Genomic DNA, 19,688 nt, shown 5'->3' with positions numbered 1-19,688 from the left:
GGCTGAGCATGACTTTGTTTTAAAGCCCTTTTCAAAGCCTGGCAACCTAATCTCAAAACTAAAAGGGATTTCCCCCTTTTCCTCCCTCCCCCCCCCCTCTCCCCCTACATCCACAGCGTGCTTGATCGCAGCGATCACTTAAGGAAGAGCGGTGCCAAACACGGTTTGAATGAGCCGTTCTCTTCGTGCCCTGGAAAATTAATTTTTAGAGAATCACAATGAATGGCGAGCGGGCAGGACCCCCCCTGGCAGCGCGGGCGCTGCCGGAGCCGCGGGCACCCGGCCGGGGCGGGTTTGCCTCCCGGGGACGGCCCCCCCCGCGCCCCATAGCCCTCCGTGCCCCCGGCCTCGCGTCCCCTCCGCGGCAACGGCGACAGCCGGCGATTTACACCGATAATTCAGCGCGTAAATCAGACCGCTAAACATCGCGGGTAATCGGAAAGTATTTGGTTACTAAAATAATCTAGCGCAAACCAACCCGGGGCTGGGCTTCTATCGCACTTTTCTTCTCGCTCTCTGCAGTTTTCCCCTGCCTCTCCCCCCCTCTCGCACACACGCACTCTCCCTGTCCTTCCTCCCCTCCCTCCCTCGCTCCCTCCCTCCCTCTCTCGCTCCCTCCCTCCCTCCCCGCTCCCTCCCTCCCTCTCTCTCGCTCGCACGCTCGCTCGCTCCTTCCTACACGCGTTGCTTCTCTCGGGGCAGGGGCTGCTGCGCGGCTCCCCCCGCGCGGCGCCGCGGCCGCCCCGCCGGCGCGCTGCGCATCCCCGGCGCTCAGCTGGCTGGGGCGCCCCCGCCGCCCCGCGCCCGCCGCCCCGTGCCCGCCGCCGCGCCCGCCGCTCCCCGCCGCCGCCGCCGCCGCCGCCGCCGCCGCTCCCCGCCGCCGCTCCCCGCCGCCGCCGCCGCCGCCGCGCTGCAGGACTGGCTATGGCCACCACTACTTCCGGGTTCCGTCACTTCATTCTCCCGCCGATCAGCGCTGCAAAACTGAGCCTCTTCTATAAGGCAGCCAGCAGCCAACCTGCCAACACTTACTGACACTCACTCATCTCAGAGCGCGAGGGAGAGAGGGAGACAAAATACCTGCCGGGAGGAGGAGGAGGAGGAGGAAAGGAGGAAAAAAAAAAAGGATAGAGGGGGAAGTCCGCGCTTTGCAAACTATTCCATTTTTCTTCGCATCTTTCCCCACCCCCCTTCACAGTACTTAAAAAAAAAAAAAAAGAAAGAAAAAAAATCCCAAAAACAAACCAACCAACCAACCCTATAGCGATCCTAAAAGGCAAAACCCGAGTGCGGAGTTACTGGAAGAAGAAACCGGGGTTAAAAAGATTCCTCCTCTCTTCTTCATCATCATCAACCATCATTCATTCACTACCTTGACATTCCCTGGCTTTGATTGACAGCTGGAGTGGCAAAAAGCCATGAGACACGACAGTTTGGTTACATGTGGGTTGCTGACGGGCCGATCGTAACCTTCAGTTTGGGGGCTTGACAATTTTTTTTTTATTTTTTTTTTTCGCGTAGAGAAAGAAAAAAGGAAAAAGAGAGAGAGAAAAAGGAAAGAGAGAAAGAGAGAGAAAAAAGAAGAAAACACAGAAACTCATCGTGGTTCTTGACTGGTTTTTATCTATTCTTGTTGTTGTTATTGTTGTTGTTATTATTATTATTTACCCATATTGGAGGATAGGAGAAGTCTGTAAGTGGGTTGCGGAAAAAAAAAAAAAAGAAAGGAATCTTCTTCACTCTAAATCACTTTCTTTGCTGGACTGGGATATTAAATATACGACACATCCAGGAGTTTATTGGAGCGCAGACTGATGGCGCAAAGGGTAGGTTTAAATCTCCAACACTTACCTATATATAAATCCTCTCTTAAGAGGGGCCTGTCCGATTTGCTCTCCTCTGTTGCTGCTGCTGATGGCGGCCACTATTAAAAAATAGCAGCAAAAATTATTCACTAGCTTTTTTGTGTGCGTGCGTGAGTGTCTCTCTGTGTGTGTCTCTCTCTGCAATTGTTCCACGCTTTTTTTCTCTCTAGCTTTTCCCCCAGCAGCGCGATTTCCCTGCTCCCTGCTTGCTCAGTAGCACGGGTTTCACAGGGGAAAGCTTGCTGCTGCTGCTGCCGCCGCTACCTCCGCTGCCTAGGAAAGGCTGAGAAATACATATGTGTGTGTGTGTATATACGAACGTATATATATGTATACACATATAGCTGCTTTCTTCTTTTTTTCTCTTTTTTTTTTTTTCTCTCTGTCTCTGGCTTTGACAAGGACAAGGGGAATTGCTACTAAATAATGTTTCTGGTAACTTTCAGATTATTTCCCCCTTCATCTCCCCCTTCCCCATGCACCCTACCTTTCCTCTCTCCTTCCTAGTGTTGATTTATTTATATAGTTGCTTCTGATACTGCTTGTTTATTCATTTCTACTTTTTGTTGTTGTTGTTCCTTTCTAACGCAGAGTAACTCTAGCTTTTCCCCTCCGTTTCCTTCCTTTCCATCCCCATTTCCTTGCGAGGGCTCCCCTGCCCATGGCGAAGAGGAGCGGCTCCCCCCGCACGCCCGGGAGGGCACTCACACACACACACTTTCCCCCTTCACCTCTCCCCGCACCCCCACTCCTCCCTCAGCCTCTCCAGCCTCTGCTCCCAATCCCAGTTGATTTCATTTTGCACATTTCTCTCTCTGTTGTGGCTGTTCTTGTTTTGTTTTGCTCTGTTTGTGTCTGTCCGGGTGCTTTACTCTCCTCTGACTTTTGTTGTTGTTGTTTGTTTGTTTTTTTTATTCCTCTCTCTCTCTCTCTCTCCCTCTCTCTTCCCTTCTTTCTCTTTCTTCTCTTCCGGCCCGTTTTTTGACAGTACGATGAGCTGCCCCACTACGGCGGGATGGACGGAGTAGGGGTGCCGGCGTCCATGTACGGGGACCCCCACGCCCCCCGGCCGATACCCCCGGTGCACCACCTCAACCATGGCCCGCCGCTGCACGCCGGGCAGCACTACGGCGCGCACGCCCCGCACCCCAATGTCATGCCGGCCAGCATGGGCTCCGCTGTCAACGACGCCCTGAAGCGGGACAAGGATGCGATCTACGGGTAGGTGCCTCCGGGCCGCCCGGCGCCACGGCCCGGCTCCGCAGCACCGGTGCCCACGGAGCGGCGGGGCAGGAGCAGGGCGGGCGAGGGGGCTCCCGCGGGGCCGCGGCGGGCAACCGAGCCCCGGAGCGGGGCGGGGGGAGGGACGGTCCTGCGGGTAGCCCCCAGCAGTCCGCTCCGCAGGGAGACCCGCGCGGTGGCGTTGCCACTGCCGGCAATTTCAGGAGGAGTGCGATCCCAGCCTGGTTTTTAGCTGGGGTGCCAGCACCCGCGGGAAACGGGTCCTGGACTAGCAGACCTCTCGGGGAGGGAGGCTGGACTGGGGGGAGGTGTCGTTGTCTTGCTTTGTCTTTCCTTTTCCCTCCCCCCCCCTTTTTTTTCCTCCCCCCCCCCCTTTTTTTTCTCTTGCTTTCTTCCCCCCCCCCCCGTGTGTTTTTTGTCTTTCTCGGAAAGGCCCCAGTTAAAAGTTCAGATAGGAGAGGCGGCTCTCATTGCTCTGGGTTTTAGTTGGAGAAGTGTTGTTCTGGTGTTCTCCGTGCCATAATAACACTCTTCCAACACTGTAAATAAAGAGGTATTCACGTCGCGGAAGGTAGTAAGAATAAAAGGGGTTCGCTTCTTGCAAGCAGCATTTCCCTGAGACAGGAGAGATAAACATATTGGGGGCAATGAGCTGCATTTTCTATTTAAGAAAGAAAGAACGCGAGGAAAAAGAAACACGTACCCGGCAGAACTCAAGCCTGTGCCAGGCATTGCTTGGGGCAATGACACCGATTCTCTTCAGTGCTTTTTAGAAAAAAATACTAAATGAGCTTAAAAGGAGAGATAGTAACATTTATGACGGAGCGTGGGGCCTTGATCAGGCACCAAAGGGGAAAAGAGACAAATGCATGCTTACTACTTAGCAGGCAGATAATTTTTTTTTCTGACTACACCAACTATGGGAAAATATTTCGCTAAGTGCTCCCTCCCTCCGCCCCCTCCCCAGCTCACTTATCTGGACAGCTGGTATTTTACTTGGGTGTGCTTCCTAAGCCAGGAAACTTCACCACATTTTTGTTAGCAGGCCCTTTGAAAAATAAAATTACGTATTAAGTAGTTTGCAGTTTGCCTAGCCGTGCTTCTCATTTTAGGTCATAGCTGGAGGGGAGGGATGGGATCTTCCAGGTTTCGCGTTATTTTAAGCTGTGGCGAAAAGTGGAAGATTCCCAGTTGAGCTGCTGCCTGCGGGAGCGGGTTTGGTGCCTGGTGCGTTGAGAGGTCACTTTTGTCCTCAGCCGTGGGGACCGCACGGGGGATGTAGCTCGGGCATTGCGGTTTCAAAAGGGGAGAAGAAAATAAAACCAAACGCAAACTTCCACCGCCACCAAAGCTAGCATTTTTATTTCAAGCTGTTGTTCTTCCCTGCCCTGCCCTACCCGAAGCGATACCAAGAGGCTGCAGAGCTTGGCTGCTTCCGTGTGTCCGTCGTGTCTGTGTGTCCGTGCATTTTAAAAACAAACAAACAAACAGAAAAAAAAATACTTGTTGATTAGAGCTCTTCTTCCCCCCTCTCCCCCACCCCCTTCCCTCTCTTTGTGTGCCACTGCCCGGTAGGCACCCGTTGTTCCCCCTCTTAGCTCTGGTCTTTGAGAAGTGCGAGCTGGCGACCTGCACGCCCCGGGAGCCCGGCGTGGCCGGCGGGGACGTCTGCTCCTCCGACTCCTTCAACGAGGACATCGCCGTCTTCGCCAAGCAGGTCCGTCACCGCTCCTCCCGCCCGGCACTTCCCAGCACCCTCGCACCTTCTCAGGCCCTCGACCCTGTCGGCCGGTCACTCGCACGGTGTAGTCCCCCTGCTTTCGTCCTTCCCCAGCCCCCTGCGCCCCATCTCCTGCCGCCCGGGGTGGGGGGGGGGAGCAGATGGAGACCCTGCCGGCCCTGATCCACCTCCGCCCGGAGCCCCTCCACAATGCCGGTCTGAGAGTCCTGGCCCTCGACCTCCCTCTTTAAAGAAGGGGGAAATGGAACTGCGGACGGGTTTTGGAGACAGAGGGAGCAGGGGAAAGGCAGGAGATCAAGAAGAGGGGGCTTCTGTGGCAAGGGCAGGCAGAAGTGGAGCGGGCCCTGCTCACACACGGGTGACTCCGGGGAGTCCAGCCGGGGTTTGGTCTGATCTGTCCCGGCTGGTTTGATCACAGGGGTTTTTCTTCCCTTTCGAGTGATTCGGTGACAGGGCTGAGGAGAGAAGATGCAATTTACTCCGCTTTTCCTTATTCTTACAGGTCCGCGCCGAAAAACCACTTTTTTCTTCAAATCCAGAGTTGGACAATTTGGTAAGGCCTTCTCGCCCCCCTGCCCTGCCCTGCCCTACCCTGCGTTGCCCTGCCCTGCCCTTCCCCGCTCCCCTCCCGTCCGCTGCCTGCAAGCGCCCTCCGCCGTCCGGGCACCCGGGCTATGCAGCCGAGGGATGCGGGGGGGTGGAAAGCTGCCGTCGAGAGTCTTCAAAGACCTACACTTTTAAAGTGAGCTGGGGCGAAATCCCGAGCCCCAGTGCATTGCAAAGCTGTGTTTGAAAGCCACGGGAAGCTAAACTGAAGGAAATAACTGCTTAAGAAGACAGAGCTGGAGCTTTCTAACGCAATTCTTTTGCTAATGTGAACGATTTCAATATTCAAAGTGTCGTGTCTAAATCCGCTTGTAAAGAAGATGCCAAACTATTCATCCTTCTCCCTCCCTTTTTCCTGCGGGCCGGGGAGGAGGGGTGGGAGCGTGTGTTTGACTTCTCGGCGGCCCCTCAGGGGTGAGGGCCGGGCGGTGAGAGGGAGCAAGGAAAAGGGGAAGAGGTTTTCTCCAGGATGGCTGTAATAAAGAACTAATCACCGCTTCTGGAATAAACATGTTAAAAATCAAGTGTATAGGTTAAAGTTGGTCAAAACTGTTCAAGCGTGACCAATGCGCTAAACTCTTGGGTGATGCCTGTGCGCCCTGACACCCCCTGTCCCCCTTGGGCTTGCAGCTCCGCACAGACCCCGTGCTCCTGTCTCCCAACTAACCCCTTGCTCTAAACTTTCTTGCAGATGATCCAAGCAATACAAGTACTAAGGTTTCACCTTTTGGAATTAGAAAAGGTAAGAGCCATGGAGGTAGGCTGGGGGCAAGCCATTCCCTCCGTGTCCTCCCTCTCCTCCCCCCCTTCCCCCAGCCCACCCGTGACTGTTTGGGCTGACTTGTAAACATGGCCAGGGGAGACGGGAAAGGCGGTGTGACAGTGTGACCTGTGCCATCAGAGCATGTGACACCCGACAGTCATGCACAGCCTGGCTTTTTTTTTTTTTTTTCAGTGCAATTTTAATATTTAATATTATTAAACCCTTTCCACCCATTGTACCCCTTCCCTCAGTAGAATCTCTTTTTCCTACTCGGAAACAATGTGTTTAACAAAAAGAGAGGTGAAAGCACTGCTGCTTTTCCCCAGCTCCGGCCGGCATAGGAACCCCAAACAGGAGCTAAGTGTTTGGCAGAGGCAGGGGGCCCTGCGCGGCGCGGGGAGGGGGCTGTGCCAGGGAACTAGAACGGCTCTTCCTCTCCTCTTCTCCCCTTCCCACAGCCTCAGCGAGTCGCTTAGCTCTCTGGCTCCCGGTCACTCAGACGGTTTTTTCGCCCCGGTTTAAAGAGCTCCCATCCCGAGTGACTAGTTGTACCTGTCCGGGCTGTGTAAGCACCAGAGATACCGCCCGTGTCCAGTTCCCAGCGCTCTGATGTTATCATCAAATCGGACTTTCCTCTGCACACCAGGCTGAGCCCACTATCTCTCTCTCTTTAACTTGTTGCTGCGGCAAGTCTCTAGAGAATAATATATGCTGCAACAATTTCTCTATTGTTTCCTTGCCTTCAACTATTGTGCTCCTTAGAGTTATCTGTAGAGTAGATCAGAAGGTTGCTTTTGCTACCAAAAAAAAAAAAAAAGAAAAAAAAAGTTGCAATCCAATATTTTGCCACTACTGATACTATTATTCTTGTTACTGTTTTCAGGTTCATGAATTGTGCGATAACTTCTGCCATCGGTACATTAGTTGTTTGAAAGGAAAAATGCCAATAGACCTCGTTATTGATGAAAGGGATGGCAGCTCCAAATCAGACCACGAAGAACTCTCAGGATCTTCCACAAATTTAGCCGACCATGTAAGTCCTTCTGATTTCCTTATGGCACTTTTTAAGACTTTAACCTGCTCAGAGAACCTCTCCCCATTCCATTGTTTTGCTGCTGTTGTCTGTTAGTAGTATTGTTATTACCCCTTTAACCGCTTGCAAGCTGGGATCCCATCTTTATACTTTCTTCCCTCTCTCTTTGTAAGGTTGTAGAAGTGCAAAGGGTTCCTTCTGTTTCCATCTGCAAAGCAGAGAGTTTGCAATGACTTGTAAAGTTTCCTGGTCTGGCTTCAGGAGGTAGCAAACTGCGGTTTAGTGTGGAGGTCGGTGCTTTCTTCTCTTTGCCAACTCTGTAAGCAATGCAGCAATGTAAGGAAAAAGAGAGAAGAAAGTTAGGGAGAAAGTTTTGCTGATTGCTCCCCCCTTCCCTCTTGTGGGGATGACAAGTGATGAGAATTATTGGCAATACTACATTGCATTAAAAAAGGGGGTTAGCACATTAGAGTTTCCAATGCTTGTGCTTTATAGCAACTTATTGTCAGAATATGGACTTATTGCCAAACGCCTGAAGCATCTTCATAATAAAAGACAGTAACCTTGATGAAGCAATTATTAACAATGTATTACAGAAAGCTGGAGAGAATGATGATTGAGTAACAGTAGGTTAGCGGTTGATTTTAACACTTTAGGAGTTGGTGAATTAGTGTTATGTGTGTAGGACTGAACAGTGGTGTGAGTGGTATGGAGAGTGCCTTTGTTTTTCCGGGTTTCGGAGTGGCTCTTGTGATCCTTCGAGAGATGTAGACGCAGACAGTCTTTGGGATGTGAAAGGAAAGATTACAGCTGGTACCGCAGAAAAAGGAAGGAATAGCTTTGGTTAAAAAGAGTGGGTGTGAACTCTAGTTTATTTATAGGAATGCATCCCCGGGGGGAAAAGGGGTATACACAGTTTTAGATTCAATTGAACTCATAATCTAAATGATACAGTCTAATATTTTAGTGGTTGAAATATTAATTTAACACCCGGTGTGAAGTTAACCATGCTTTCTGCACAGGCGCCTGCCTTCAATTCCCAGTGTGTTAAGAAGAGTAGCTGTGAGCCCAGGGAGAGAATGAGCTTTCTAGGAGCTTTTGTTTCCTTTGGAAACATGTTGTTTGTGTGTGTATTTGATAATTACATTAGTCCTGGACTGATGCTGAATTGGGAGATAAAATAATAATAAATTCTTCTATATGCCCTGCTCCTGGCACAGCATAGTTACAGAGTCCAGGAAATATTTTTGGACCCAGGCCTTAGCTTTCATTTTCTCATTTGTCCTCAGTAAACATGGCAGGACAAGGTTTTTGTGATGTTTTACATTTTCAATTTATTATTATGAGGGAAAAAAAAAGTATGCAGAGGTTTCTGAAAGTTTCTCTGCTTATTAGCTATTTCACATGTAGACAATAAACCCCATGAGGCATGACACTTTCAGAAATATTTGTTTTATGGCATTTTACAACCCTACATTTTTGTGCATAAGTATTCTGGGAGAGTACTAGAAAAGAAATTGCAATGAGTGGCAACCTGAAAGATAGGGGGTCATTGTGTATTATTCAGAGCAACAGAAAAAAAAGCCGTACATGTTTCTCCAGTGCAGTTTCTTTACAAGAGGGTGTTTCAAGTGGAAGTGTAGAAATGGAGCATGCTTATGTTTATGTTGAAGAGATTAGATAAACTAGCCTGTTTAGGGTTCTGGCAGATGGCGAATGCTCAAGCCAATTTGCAGTGCACCATTATAATATTTAAATTCACACACAATGATAGGACGGGGTGGAGGAGGTTAGCATTTTGATGATTTGATAACTATTATCTTCCTTAAGAAGAATCTCCTCTTCCTTTTGAGGCCCCAAGCCCAAGCTCAAATAAATATGACAACCCATTTATCTTGTACCCGTTAGGGTTTACCACTTCATTGGGTATTATAATTTAAAGCCTTTTATTTCCTGGAGATTTGAGCTATAACATTTTTACTTTAGCCCCCTGCTATTTGTTTTGAAAGGAAGGAATAATTTGTGCAACCAGAACACCAACTGGGAAATGAAGAGTTGTATCACATAGTTACATTTTATTCATGCGTTTTGGGAAATGTGTCTCCTTATTGGATTTTTTTTTTAATATATATATATTAGCTTATTTTCCCAACAAAACTTTTGACTCTTCTATAGCTTAGTCAAACTACCATGTGTGTACACATTTATATTTGTACTGCACAAGGTTCCAGCAGGAAGAAATCCGCTTTTATTCATAAGGAAGAAAAAGCTTTAAAAAATGCTAATATAAACACGCAAGACTATCAAAAAATGAGCTATCATTTGTGAACATCTACCTGAAAATGCAGTAGTTCAAGCATGCAAATTTATCCAATCTGACTCTCCAGGTTTATTTTTTCATTTGCTTTGATATGCATATTTAATATACAGCCTCAGGCTAGATCTCATTTGGTGAAAGTTGGTGCAGGGGTGATGATGAGCCACTTCAGAAGGACAGAGATAGCATGTTGTTTCCTCTGTTTTATGTATTGGCTCACTATTCTGATCCTGGGGTCTTCCCCTCATGATTTTATTTGCACATGAAATACTAGGAGCATTTCAACTGATTGGCTATGAATAATGATAGCCAAAAAGAAGTGTAGGTTAATTTGTTGTGTGCCAAGGTTTCTCTTGTGGAGGTGACAGTTTGTGACAGATGTTTGACACCCCAAATATCCATACACCTCTATTCTTACTAAGTGGTATAAAGCTATACCGCGTGTGTTTAATGTGGATGTGAGGGGTGGGAACAGTGACAGTGGGAATGCTGAACAAGGAAGTAAGGCAGCTCTCAATTTTATTCTTTTTCTAGACCTGAGAACAGGCATTAGGGAAAGTAAGAGCAAGAATTGTAGGATTAGCCAGTATTTTTCATAAGACTTTAAATGGAGTACTCAATTAAGGCATGCTTCCCTTTACAAAACCTACTGCTTTACTACATATATAACTTAATTTGGAACCAAAACCAAAATCAACAAAGGAATGAACTCTTCAGAGGCATACCTGTGTTGGAAAAAGGAGACAGCTGTAAGTGGTTGCGCTATACGTGTTTGGTAATAAATCTGTTTATTGAATTTTATTTTAGTGCGCTATTAACTGTTATGTAATACAGTAAGTGTAAAGGGTCCAGGGACTTGGTAGATCAAATAGTGCAGCGCTGGGCACAAGAAGCTAAACTTTTGTTATTACTCTGCTGTGTTTAGTAAATATAACAGCCCATAATTAGCGTTTGAATTTTTAACACCCTCATATTTTTTTATTGCTCTGAGGTATTAGCTGTAGATAGGAAGAAGGTAATTACAGCTATGGCCTGGCTGAACCAGATCAGTTAGGGAAAAAAAAAAAAAAAGAAAGAAAAAGAAAAGAAAAGAGGAAAGAAACCTGCAGTTCAAGCCGAGTTTCCCAGCACAGACAATTTATTATTGTTCAATATAAATATTCTGAGCCCTATCCTGCATTCTCTGTTCAGCCTAAGATACCTGTTGAGATTGCCAACAAATCTTTTTTTGTTTCCTTTTGAGCTATTCAAATCTGAAAAACATAATGCTTGTAAAATCTGGAGACTTAAAAACTTTTTCCAGTATAGGTTAACATTTTGTACTTTAGTTACATTTCTTTTGTACCTGGCTTCACCTGGTGCCACACAATTCTTCCTTTAGTGCAAACTTACTTTGAAGCCTAGTAATTCTCCCATAGAAATTTATGGCTCTCCTTCTACTGCCTTTTCTGGGAGCAGGGCCTCACTCTTTTTTGTATTTGTTTATATGTTCTACGTATTTGCAGTTCAGAGGTAATAATATACAGATCATAATATATAAAATATAATTAAAAATGAATAGAAATATGCATACATCTCTTTTTTTGTAAAAAAGACTGTTGACAGATTAGAAATCTGATGCCTTAGCTGTAGAAGAGAAATATTAGTCTGAATATTAAACCTTTCAGCCCTCAAATGACGAGATCCTTTTATTTTGTACTTTTGGACATCTAGATGTTTTAAATTTCTTTAGTATTTCTTCTCAAAGAATTGTCTATGCAAATTCTTGACATCCTGCAGATGAGGAAAAAGAGAAGGTGTGGGGGTGTGGTGGTAATATTTCCAGTGATATAACTAAACCTTTAGGTAAGATTTCACTGAATAATGAGGAAGTAAGTGGAGGCCTGATGCTGCAGTCACCAGGTACACCACACTTTGATGGACTTGGGTAGAACCTTTAGGTAAGATTTCACTGAATAATGAGGAAGTAAGTGGAGGCCTGATGATGCAGTCACCAGGTACACCACACTTTGATGGACTTGGGTAGACGTTTGGAGTACACCAGAAATGCAGGAACAGATGCCAAATGTGTCCTTTCTGTTTGTAGTGTGTCAGACGGCAAACTAAGTAGCGAACTGCAACAATAATAAGGCAAACATTTTTCTTTAATTGCCAAATTTCTTAGTATGTGTCTGAAGACATAGGATGTTACTGTAGGCCCTATGCTTTTCTAAAGGGGCAAGGAGCATCATGAACTTTTCAAGACTGTAGAGAATGTTGTGTATTCCTCTTTTTGGTGGGCCAAGGTACTCTATAGTCAAAATTCATCTACAGCTCAAATTTGAGTGTTTCAATTTTAAATTCGGTTATCTCAAACTCAACTGATAATGTATAATGTATTCCACTATCTATTTGACACCAGTATTCCTCTTTGGTTTGAGTTGTTTGTCAGTCTAGATGAATTGGAGCCACACAGAATGACATAGAAGGACAATTGAGAAAACAACAAACCCCTGATTTTTCAAGTTTCAGTTCTTTGCTGACAGGTGGATTACATGTCTGATTTCAGTCTTAATTGGAAAATAGAAAGCACACAGCTTTTCAGAACGTGGCCACATTCTAGGAATGTCAAAAATTCCTCCTGACACTTTTCTCAAATGCAAAATTGAGGGATAAGGATTAAAACTTGTGCATATATGTGCATACATATATGAATACCTGACAGATCACAATGCCTTGGGTTTTGTTTAAATTGTGTAATTCTGATATAAAAAAAGTTATCATATTAAATACACACCTGTAAGAAAATGGATCTTGGTAATACCAGGAGTAGTCTTTTTTAGAAAACACACGTAACATTGCTCATTTACTTTCTGAAAGTTTCTTTACATAGTAAGTTTATTATTGCTGCACTCCACAGCAGTCTCTAAGATACCATCCTGAACTATATGCATACAAAACATAGACACAGATGCACACATAGAAACACATGTGATTGTATGTGTATAGGTTTCTATATCCAGCATAGTATATCACCTTTGATATATGGACATACCTAGATACAGACTTTCGTGGTATCAGTCATGTCAGTCATTCCATCGTGTTTACAGGTGTTACTTGTAAGAGCAAAGTGAGCACGATTTGGTTGGGGGAGAAATGCCATCTATATCAGTACCTTGGTTCAGTTTTGTGTTTGAAAAATTAATTTACCAGAGGAATCTCTAGATATTTGAGTCCAAACATCTTTCCAAAGAATGAGCTCTATCATCATTGTAGTTTCTTTTATGAAAGTAAGTTGTGTTTTATTTGTTCCTACAAGATCAATGGTTTTGTCCATTTCATCTGATAAGATGTAAGGGCCTGATCTTGTCACAACTGTATACTTCAAACTTCAGTTAATGCTTGTGATCCAAATCCAGCTTCACTCACTTACATGGGTATCAGCTGGCCTGATTGATTTTACTCCCCAGTTATAAATAAGAAGCAAATTCCTTCTGGTTAATTGAGTCTTTAATATCACTGTAAAAAGCAGTGTGAGATCAGAATCAGCCCTAGCTGGAGTATATGCACTCACGAAAAACTAGCCAGACTTTGTCCAGTGGAAATTCTGGGCATAAAAATTAAGAATTGCAATTTAACAGAAGGTTATCCTATATCAAATTTTTCTGTTACAATACCTCTCTTCTAGAAATCCCGTGTCAGTTAAAAACTTATAGTTTCCACCAGATTCACTGCATCAACAAAAAAGTAACGCATCAGCTTTGCTTTATATACCAGGAGACTTTTGTCCTTTCTGTTGCCCTTTTCTAGATTTAGCAAAATTCTATGGTGGTGCTAAATCTTTTCTTTTTTTTTTTTTTTTTTTTTTTTTTAACTTTCAAGGGAAAAGCACTGGCAAAATTGTGTTTTCTAGAGAAGGCTGTGTGTGTAAATGAGAAACAGTGGATAGCAGCGGAGTGATCTCTTGTGGCCCTGCTAGTACAAGCTTTCCCCATATTGTCTCCTGCTTTTATATTAATTACAACTTGCATTATCAGCTGCGAGTCTGTAGCCCAGCAAATAGAAAATACTGCCCCTGGAGACCTAGCTTCTTGTATCTATTTTCCATCTCCTTCTATTGTGCTCTACTCAGTATTCACTGCTTTTCTCCTGGTAACACTGCTCTTTAACACAATTAGGTAAGAGCAAGAGCAGCACCATATTTAACTCCCAATTATTAAAACTACTGGGAATAGATACATGTGTGCTGTTTAGCTTCTGTGGTATCTGGCATTAGTTTAGGTCATATGTGTGTGAAAATTTTATAGTATGCACACGTACACAAAACAGGCAATTGCATTTTGGCAGACATCATCCACACTTGTTAACGTGTTTGTGCAAAGTATATTACTAAACTTGCAAGAAGATATGAGAAGCCCTGCTAACATTTTGGGTTTCTGTTTGTTTTGTGGTTTGTTTTTTTTTTGGTTTGTGGGTGTATTTTGCTGTTGGTGGTGGGTTTTTTTTTTGGTTGGTTGATTTTTTGGTTTGGGGTTTTTATACAGTGTGATCACTTAATACAAATTTCATTGAAATTAATAGAAAAAAAGCAGTAAATGTCAGCAGATCTCTTTAGGTACATGACCTATACTGATACAGTGAAGCATACTTTAGATGTGTCATTAGGTTCCATTTTTTGTGTGAAGGCATACATAAAATAACTACTTATGATTAGGCATTTGGCCAAGAAGTTTTCTTGAGAGATGCAAAGTTGGAAACACTTTGGGGGAGGAAAATAGAAGTTCACTGACACATACAATGATCTTAGTCCAAAGCAAAAGAATGTTGCCTTTTTATGAGACTGTAAACTCCACCCCTAAAGTTATTTGTAATTTTTTATATTAAAGTCTAGCTATATCCCTCCCTTTCAAATTTCTCCAACATTCTACTGTCACATCTTATAAGTATTCCATCTTATAATTTCTGTCCTTCAGCAAAATTCTGCCAAATTGCTTCCTCAAGAAAACTGCGTCACAAGAAATTCCCAGTCAATACAGTCTGTCTTTCTAAAATGAGATCTACAAACGGAGGTCAAGAACAACCTCAGCCTGGTAGAGGCAGCAAGTGTTTTCAGCTGCAGAAGTCTTATTCAGTGATCCTTTCCAACTTTAGGGGTTTGAAACATTGAAGCCAGTCTAGCTTTTGAAATACAGTATGATAGGTTTTGGATGACATTTGCCTTAAAACATAGCTGAGGTGTTACCAGTTAATTATTGTAATTTTCATATGTGTGATAAGGAGGTCCAACAGCAGCCAGCTTAAGAGAGCCTGCAGTGCATAAAATTAACATAACTCACTGTGTTGCCTGAAAAGTTTAGCCTAGATGAATGTGTTGCAATTATTACATTTTCTAAAAGAAGGTTCCAGCCTGATGTTGTTGGAGGGCTAAACTCATGCTATGCTATTGTTTCTTTCTTTTTTTTTTCATGTATTTCTTCTAGCTCTTTATCTGATTACCATCCGGCAAACAGCTGACGCTAAGAGGCTGCAGAGGGCTGAAGAGCTCCTGTCTGCTGTTTGCCTTCAGCTTGAAGCTATTTGAGTGGTTTCCTAACTCAGAGATAAAAAGAGAAGCTCATAGGCATAGCTGTGTTTTAATCCAGGCTGTAAAGAAACTTGCTCAGTTTTTGCATTTTATTTCTATCTGAACTCTTTGTTAATCTTATTTTCAACTTTTTTGTCCTTTTTAGTAACATCTGGGTTGCTTGAACTTTCAAGAGTTCTTATCTCTCTTTCTGTGTTTTTTCCACCTGACTTTATAAAATGTTTTTGTTTTGGGTCTTTCTTAAAATGAAACAGTGGGGGACTGCAGTATTAATAGTGATTTCTGAGATCAAATTAATACCACAACCTCAGTGAATATAAAATACTAATTTTTGGTTTGTGTTATGGTTTTGTTGGGGTCTTTCTTCCTGTTGTGGTTCCGTGTGAGGAAAAGTAGATCAGTCCTCTAGGTTTTGGAAGGGGGTGGTGGTTTTGTGCCATAAGTGCTGTTGTGCTGTATGTTGCGTTGACAGGTTAAGCAAATTTTAAATCCTGGACTGTCTTCTGATTTTACTCATATCTCCTTCCATGGAATCACAGACATGGGTGCATGTGTGTGTCTGTGTAAGGTGAAGGGGATTTGGATCCTTCTTACCTTTTTGTCACCTAGGGCTTTGCTGGGAACCTTTTGAAGTTGTGAGCTCTTTCCTTTGTCTCTGCTTCACTCTGGGTCAGGACCATTAGATTTATGTTACTGGGTATTGTAGCAAGCCGTTATTTGGCAGTTCTATTTTGCATTGCTATAGAGCATGTGGTACTAATCAGTGCTAGGAGATTACTTTGAGATGTTTCAATATATATTTTGGGACCTGATTCCAATCACACTTACACTGAATTTTACAATGGTCAAATCGGTTGATTTTGTTGAACTTATTCCTACTACACATCAGGGTAGGTGAGGTCAGAATCAGTTGTGCTCAAAGAACTTACTCAAGCCTGTAGCTTGCTGCTTCCAGGATTTCCACGTGCTTTAATAGTCTGGTGTTATTTCACAATGCAGATTTAAGACACACTCAAACCTCAGAAACAATTTTGTTTTGGCTTTGGGTTTTTAGTTTGTTTTGGGTAGTTTTTTTTTGTTTGGTTTTGTTTTTTGAGGAGGGATTTTTTGTTTGCTTTGTGTTGAATTATTATAATGCACTTGATTTAACTTGCCACGTACAGGTGACAAGTAATGCAGGTCCAGCCCCTAGTCTGATCTGTTTCATGTGTTCTTGCTCTCTTTTTCTGCCAGAGGAAATTCCATCTCTTGCCTGCCTTCATGTGGTGCTGATAAAGCTCTTCCTGTACAGTAGAATTCCTGTTTTCCTTTAAGCAGCAGCAGGGTATTGGGAATGATCAGGAAAGGGGAGGAGGACAGGAGGAGAATACACTCAACAAAGTAGCGCTAAACTGTAACATTCAGTTCTCCTCACTCAGCCATTTAAATAACGGCTCCTCGCTCTGGGAAAGCCAATACTTAATAAATTAGAAAGCATGCATGAATTATGTGACTAAAGTACAGTAGCTGAGCTCTTCCTTAGCCAAGTTTTGCAAACTTCATATGTCTGTCTTCTGCATTCCCTTTTGTCATGTTCTATGCATAGTAATGTAGAAAGAATTACATAAAAATCACTATACATGTTATTTTATATAATCACCTGGTGGTTATTCTTGACAATACTTGTAAGTGAACTGTTAGAGTGATACACCTAGAAAGTCTTTTGAAATGTGTCATATCAAGGTGCTAGTGGGGGGTGAGGAAGTATCTTCCCTGGTATGTAACAACTTTCAGAGAAAGCTTGCTTTTTTCCTCACAACTTTGCATTTGTTTGAAATTTTCCAGCATTCAAATGGGTGAGAACAGGGTAGGGTGTGAGGACATGCTCCTCTCCCAAACACATTCTCCTCTACTTCTTGAAAGTTTTTCTCCTCTTCCCTCCCATCTCTATTCAGTGTGCAAAAACAAAGTGAGCAGAAATAGTTTGCATACCAACTATCCTGATCTTAATGTGAACACCTAGTATCGTACATGTGCAGGTTGATGCTAATCCCATAACCTTCTGTATAGGTTATAGGTCTTTAAGAAACCTTTTTTTTTTTTTTTTTCTTACTCTACTGAAATATTCTTCTGCAGAGCTATTTAAACAATTAAATCCAGACCAGTATTTGGAAAATTTAAAAAAGAAAAATATCTGTTATATATTTCACCAGCTAAATCTTTGTACCTCGTCTGCTTGTCTGCTGAAAAATTATTACACTGCGCAAACAGTATTGGTGTTTGGCACATTTCATAAATGCTAATGTGTATGCTTTTCCCCCCTCCTCCCCTTTTCTCCTGGTTTTCTTTCTGTTCTTCATTTGCTTCATTGGAATGGGAACTGTGGAAAAAATTCCTTGGCACTCTGACACCAGAATCCTTCATCTTGGAGAGACCACGATGATGCAACCTCAACGCACTCGGCAGGCACACCGGGGCCCTCCAGCGGGGGCCACGCTTCCCAGAGTGGAGACAACAGCAGCGAGCAAGGTAAAAGGTCAAACATTTTTCCCTCCGCAAAGTAGGCATGACTAAAATAACTCCAGCTTTTTTTATTATATCAGTACATCTGCCTTAGAGTAAACATGGAGTGGCAGACTTGCAGTATAATCAGCTGTAACTTAGGCAGACGGTATTTCCTTTTCCTAACCTACTTAGCTGCATTTTATTATTATTTCAAAGTGAAATATCTAATCTTCAAACAAGCTTTGTAATAACAATTGATTAGTTCTGCCAATTCCTTTACAAATTTGGTTATCTACAGTTTATTTTTGTGTGGTGTAAGTAAATATAATGACAGACATACTTTCCAGCTGTGATGCAGTTGTTTGAGCTGGGTTATAGATGGAGAATTTAACCTGTAGTGTTCACTGGGGAAGTGACTTCTATATGAGGTTTTGAAGCTGCTAAATTATCTAAAGTAGAAGCAAAGCCCGAACTGGACAGAAAAATGTTTCTTTCAATGTTTGCTTGTACAAACTTGCTTCTGCTTCTGAAAATCTGGATTCAGAATGGTAAAGAGAGAGGTACCTGCACTGTAAAACCTCTGCCACATCTATACAGTGAAGCCTTCCTGAGGGTTTGGGAGGTTTAATTATTATTTCAGAGTTTTTTGTTTTATTTCCTACTGAGTTGCACCTTGTATGTGGTCCTTTGCATCCATGCTGAGTGAGTGTCAAAAGTCTGTCATTCTGATATGATAGTGTGTTAGACTTGCTTGTTAGAAGTATAAGTGACTTCAGAAGGTATAAGAATCAAGCCTCAAGAACTAAAAATTGGGGAAAATGGTCTACTGTTGCTCTTGGGTCAAATTGGAATTGATTTTTTTAAGACCAAAGTTTAAGGTGAGCTCTGTTCTTGAGGGTTTTTTGTAAACATGTAAGTCTTAGCTATCAAGACATTACCTTTACAAGGTCTTATGATATGCTTCTTCCACCTCCTGCATCTGCAACATTTTGCCACTCTGTTTCTCCCACTTGGGGGTTACACATGCCAAATAGATCCAGCTGAGAGATTTGCTATCCAACTAGCTGTGTGGGATTCCAGAACTGGAGAGAGAAGCAGCCTTCAGGGTGAGAGCTGTGGTGACTAGCCTTGCACTGCAGGCCGCTTCCCACCACAGTATTTGCCACGCTTAGGCAGCAGAGCAGATATGTGATTTCATGTCTCTCACGTGCCCCACTGTTTGGCACAGAGCTCCATCCCCTCGTCTGTCTCACGATCTGGTGTCATACCCGTTGTGATTCTAGGAACTTGCAAAGTTTGTTTCTGGTAGAGTGGTTTGGGTTTGTCTCCTATTTGTATGAATTGTTTATACATTTGTTAATCTTATTGCTGATAGAATGCAACCACGGTACAGGGTGTGATCCAGCTCCAACATGAGTCACATGGAATTTTTTTCTGTGTGATTGGATTAGAGCTGTACCAGGCCCAGTGTGAACCATTACAGCTTCATCAGCCAATAAAGGGAGAGCTTGACCACTAAGCAGCAAATAGGTGTTATGTCTGTTAGCTGGCCATACATTGTATGTTGTGGCTAAGATGCTTTGTGTAGCAGATGATCATTTGCATACTCAAAAATGATTCCTTTTAGTTGTCTGCCACAGTGCCTTCATTCCACCCTTAGGGAAGAAATTTCTCACACCTGTATCTCCCCTCTGCACCAGCAACACCTTAGAAATGAGAAGAGTTTCTTCATTGAGTCATGCTTGCTCTAAAGAAATACCTTGTATTGACATCGAGAGATCTTGCACTTCACTAGTCTCTGATTTCTTGTAATGTAACTCGGGGTGCTCGAGAAGTATTGCTAAGCATAAGAAAAAGTAGCTGATGACACCTATGCCAACTTCCCATTAGAGACTGAGGTTTCCGGTAATATGTACCATTTAAATCTGTTGCACTCATTTCTGCAGAAGACCAACTGCTGAAGGGCGAGAAATCAGGCACTACTGCTGCCTAGTCTAGCAGGTTAAAACATCGCTAGTATGCTTCCTTTTGTGCTCAGTTGGGCCTTTTAAAGGAAAGCAGTCGTCCAGTGGCA

General features: G+C 43.8%; 1 protein-coding gene across 5 annotated transcripts in view; it reads left to right on the top strand.

Moving 5' to 3' along the window:
- Nucleotides 1-893: 893 nt before the first annotated feature.
- Nucleotides 894-19,688, top strand: part of MEIS2 (Meis homeobox 2) — a 173,949-nt gene continuing 155,154 nt past the window's right edge. For 2 of the 5 annotated variants that reach the window (XM_013129084.3, XM_013129083.3), the window contains exons 1-7: nt 894-1,826; nt 2,854-3,086; nt 4,683-4,824; nt 5,351-5,401; nt 6,146-6,196; nt 7,101-7,250; nt 17,524-17,638. In XM_013129084.3, coding sequence (XP_012984538.1) covers nt 1,815-1,826; nt 2,854-3,086; nt 4,683-4,824; nt 5,351-5,401; nt 6,146-6,196; nt 7,101-7,250; nt 17,524-17,638 — 754 coding nt within the window. In that variant the 5' untranslated portion in view covers nt 894-1,814. Of the gene's footprint in view, nt 1,827-2,257; nt 2,301-2,853; nt 3,087-4,682; nt 4,825-5,350; nt 5,402-6,145; nt 6,197-7,100; nt 7,251-17,523; nt 17,639-19,688 lie in introns of those variants that run through there. The other 3 variants (XM_031049090.2, XM_031049088.2, XM_031049091.2) reach the window with 2 other exon arrangements.

This window comes from Melopsittacus undulatus, chromosome 4 (assembly GCF_012275295.1).
Source record: "Melopsittacus undulatus isolate bMelUnd1 chromosome 4, bMelUnd1.mat.Z, whole genome shotgun sequence".
In the NCBI taxonomy this organism is placed as follows: Eukaryota; Metazoa; Chordata; class Aves; order Psittaciformes; family Psittaculidae; genus Melopsittacus; species Melopsittacus undulatus.
This window is presented reverse-complemented; position numbering and strand designations above follow the sequence as displayed.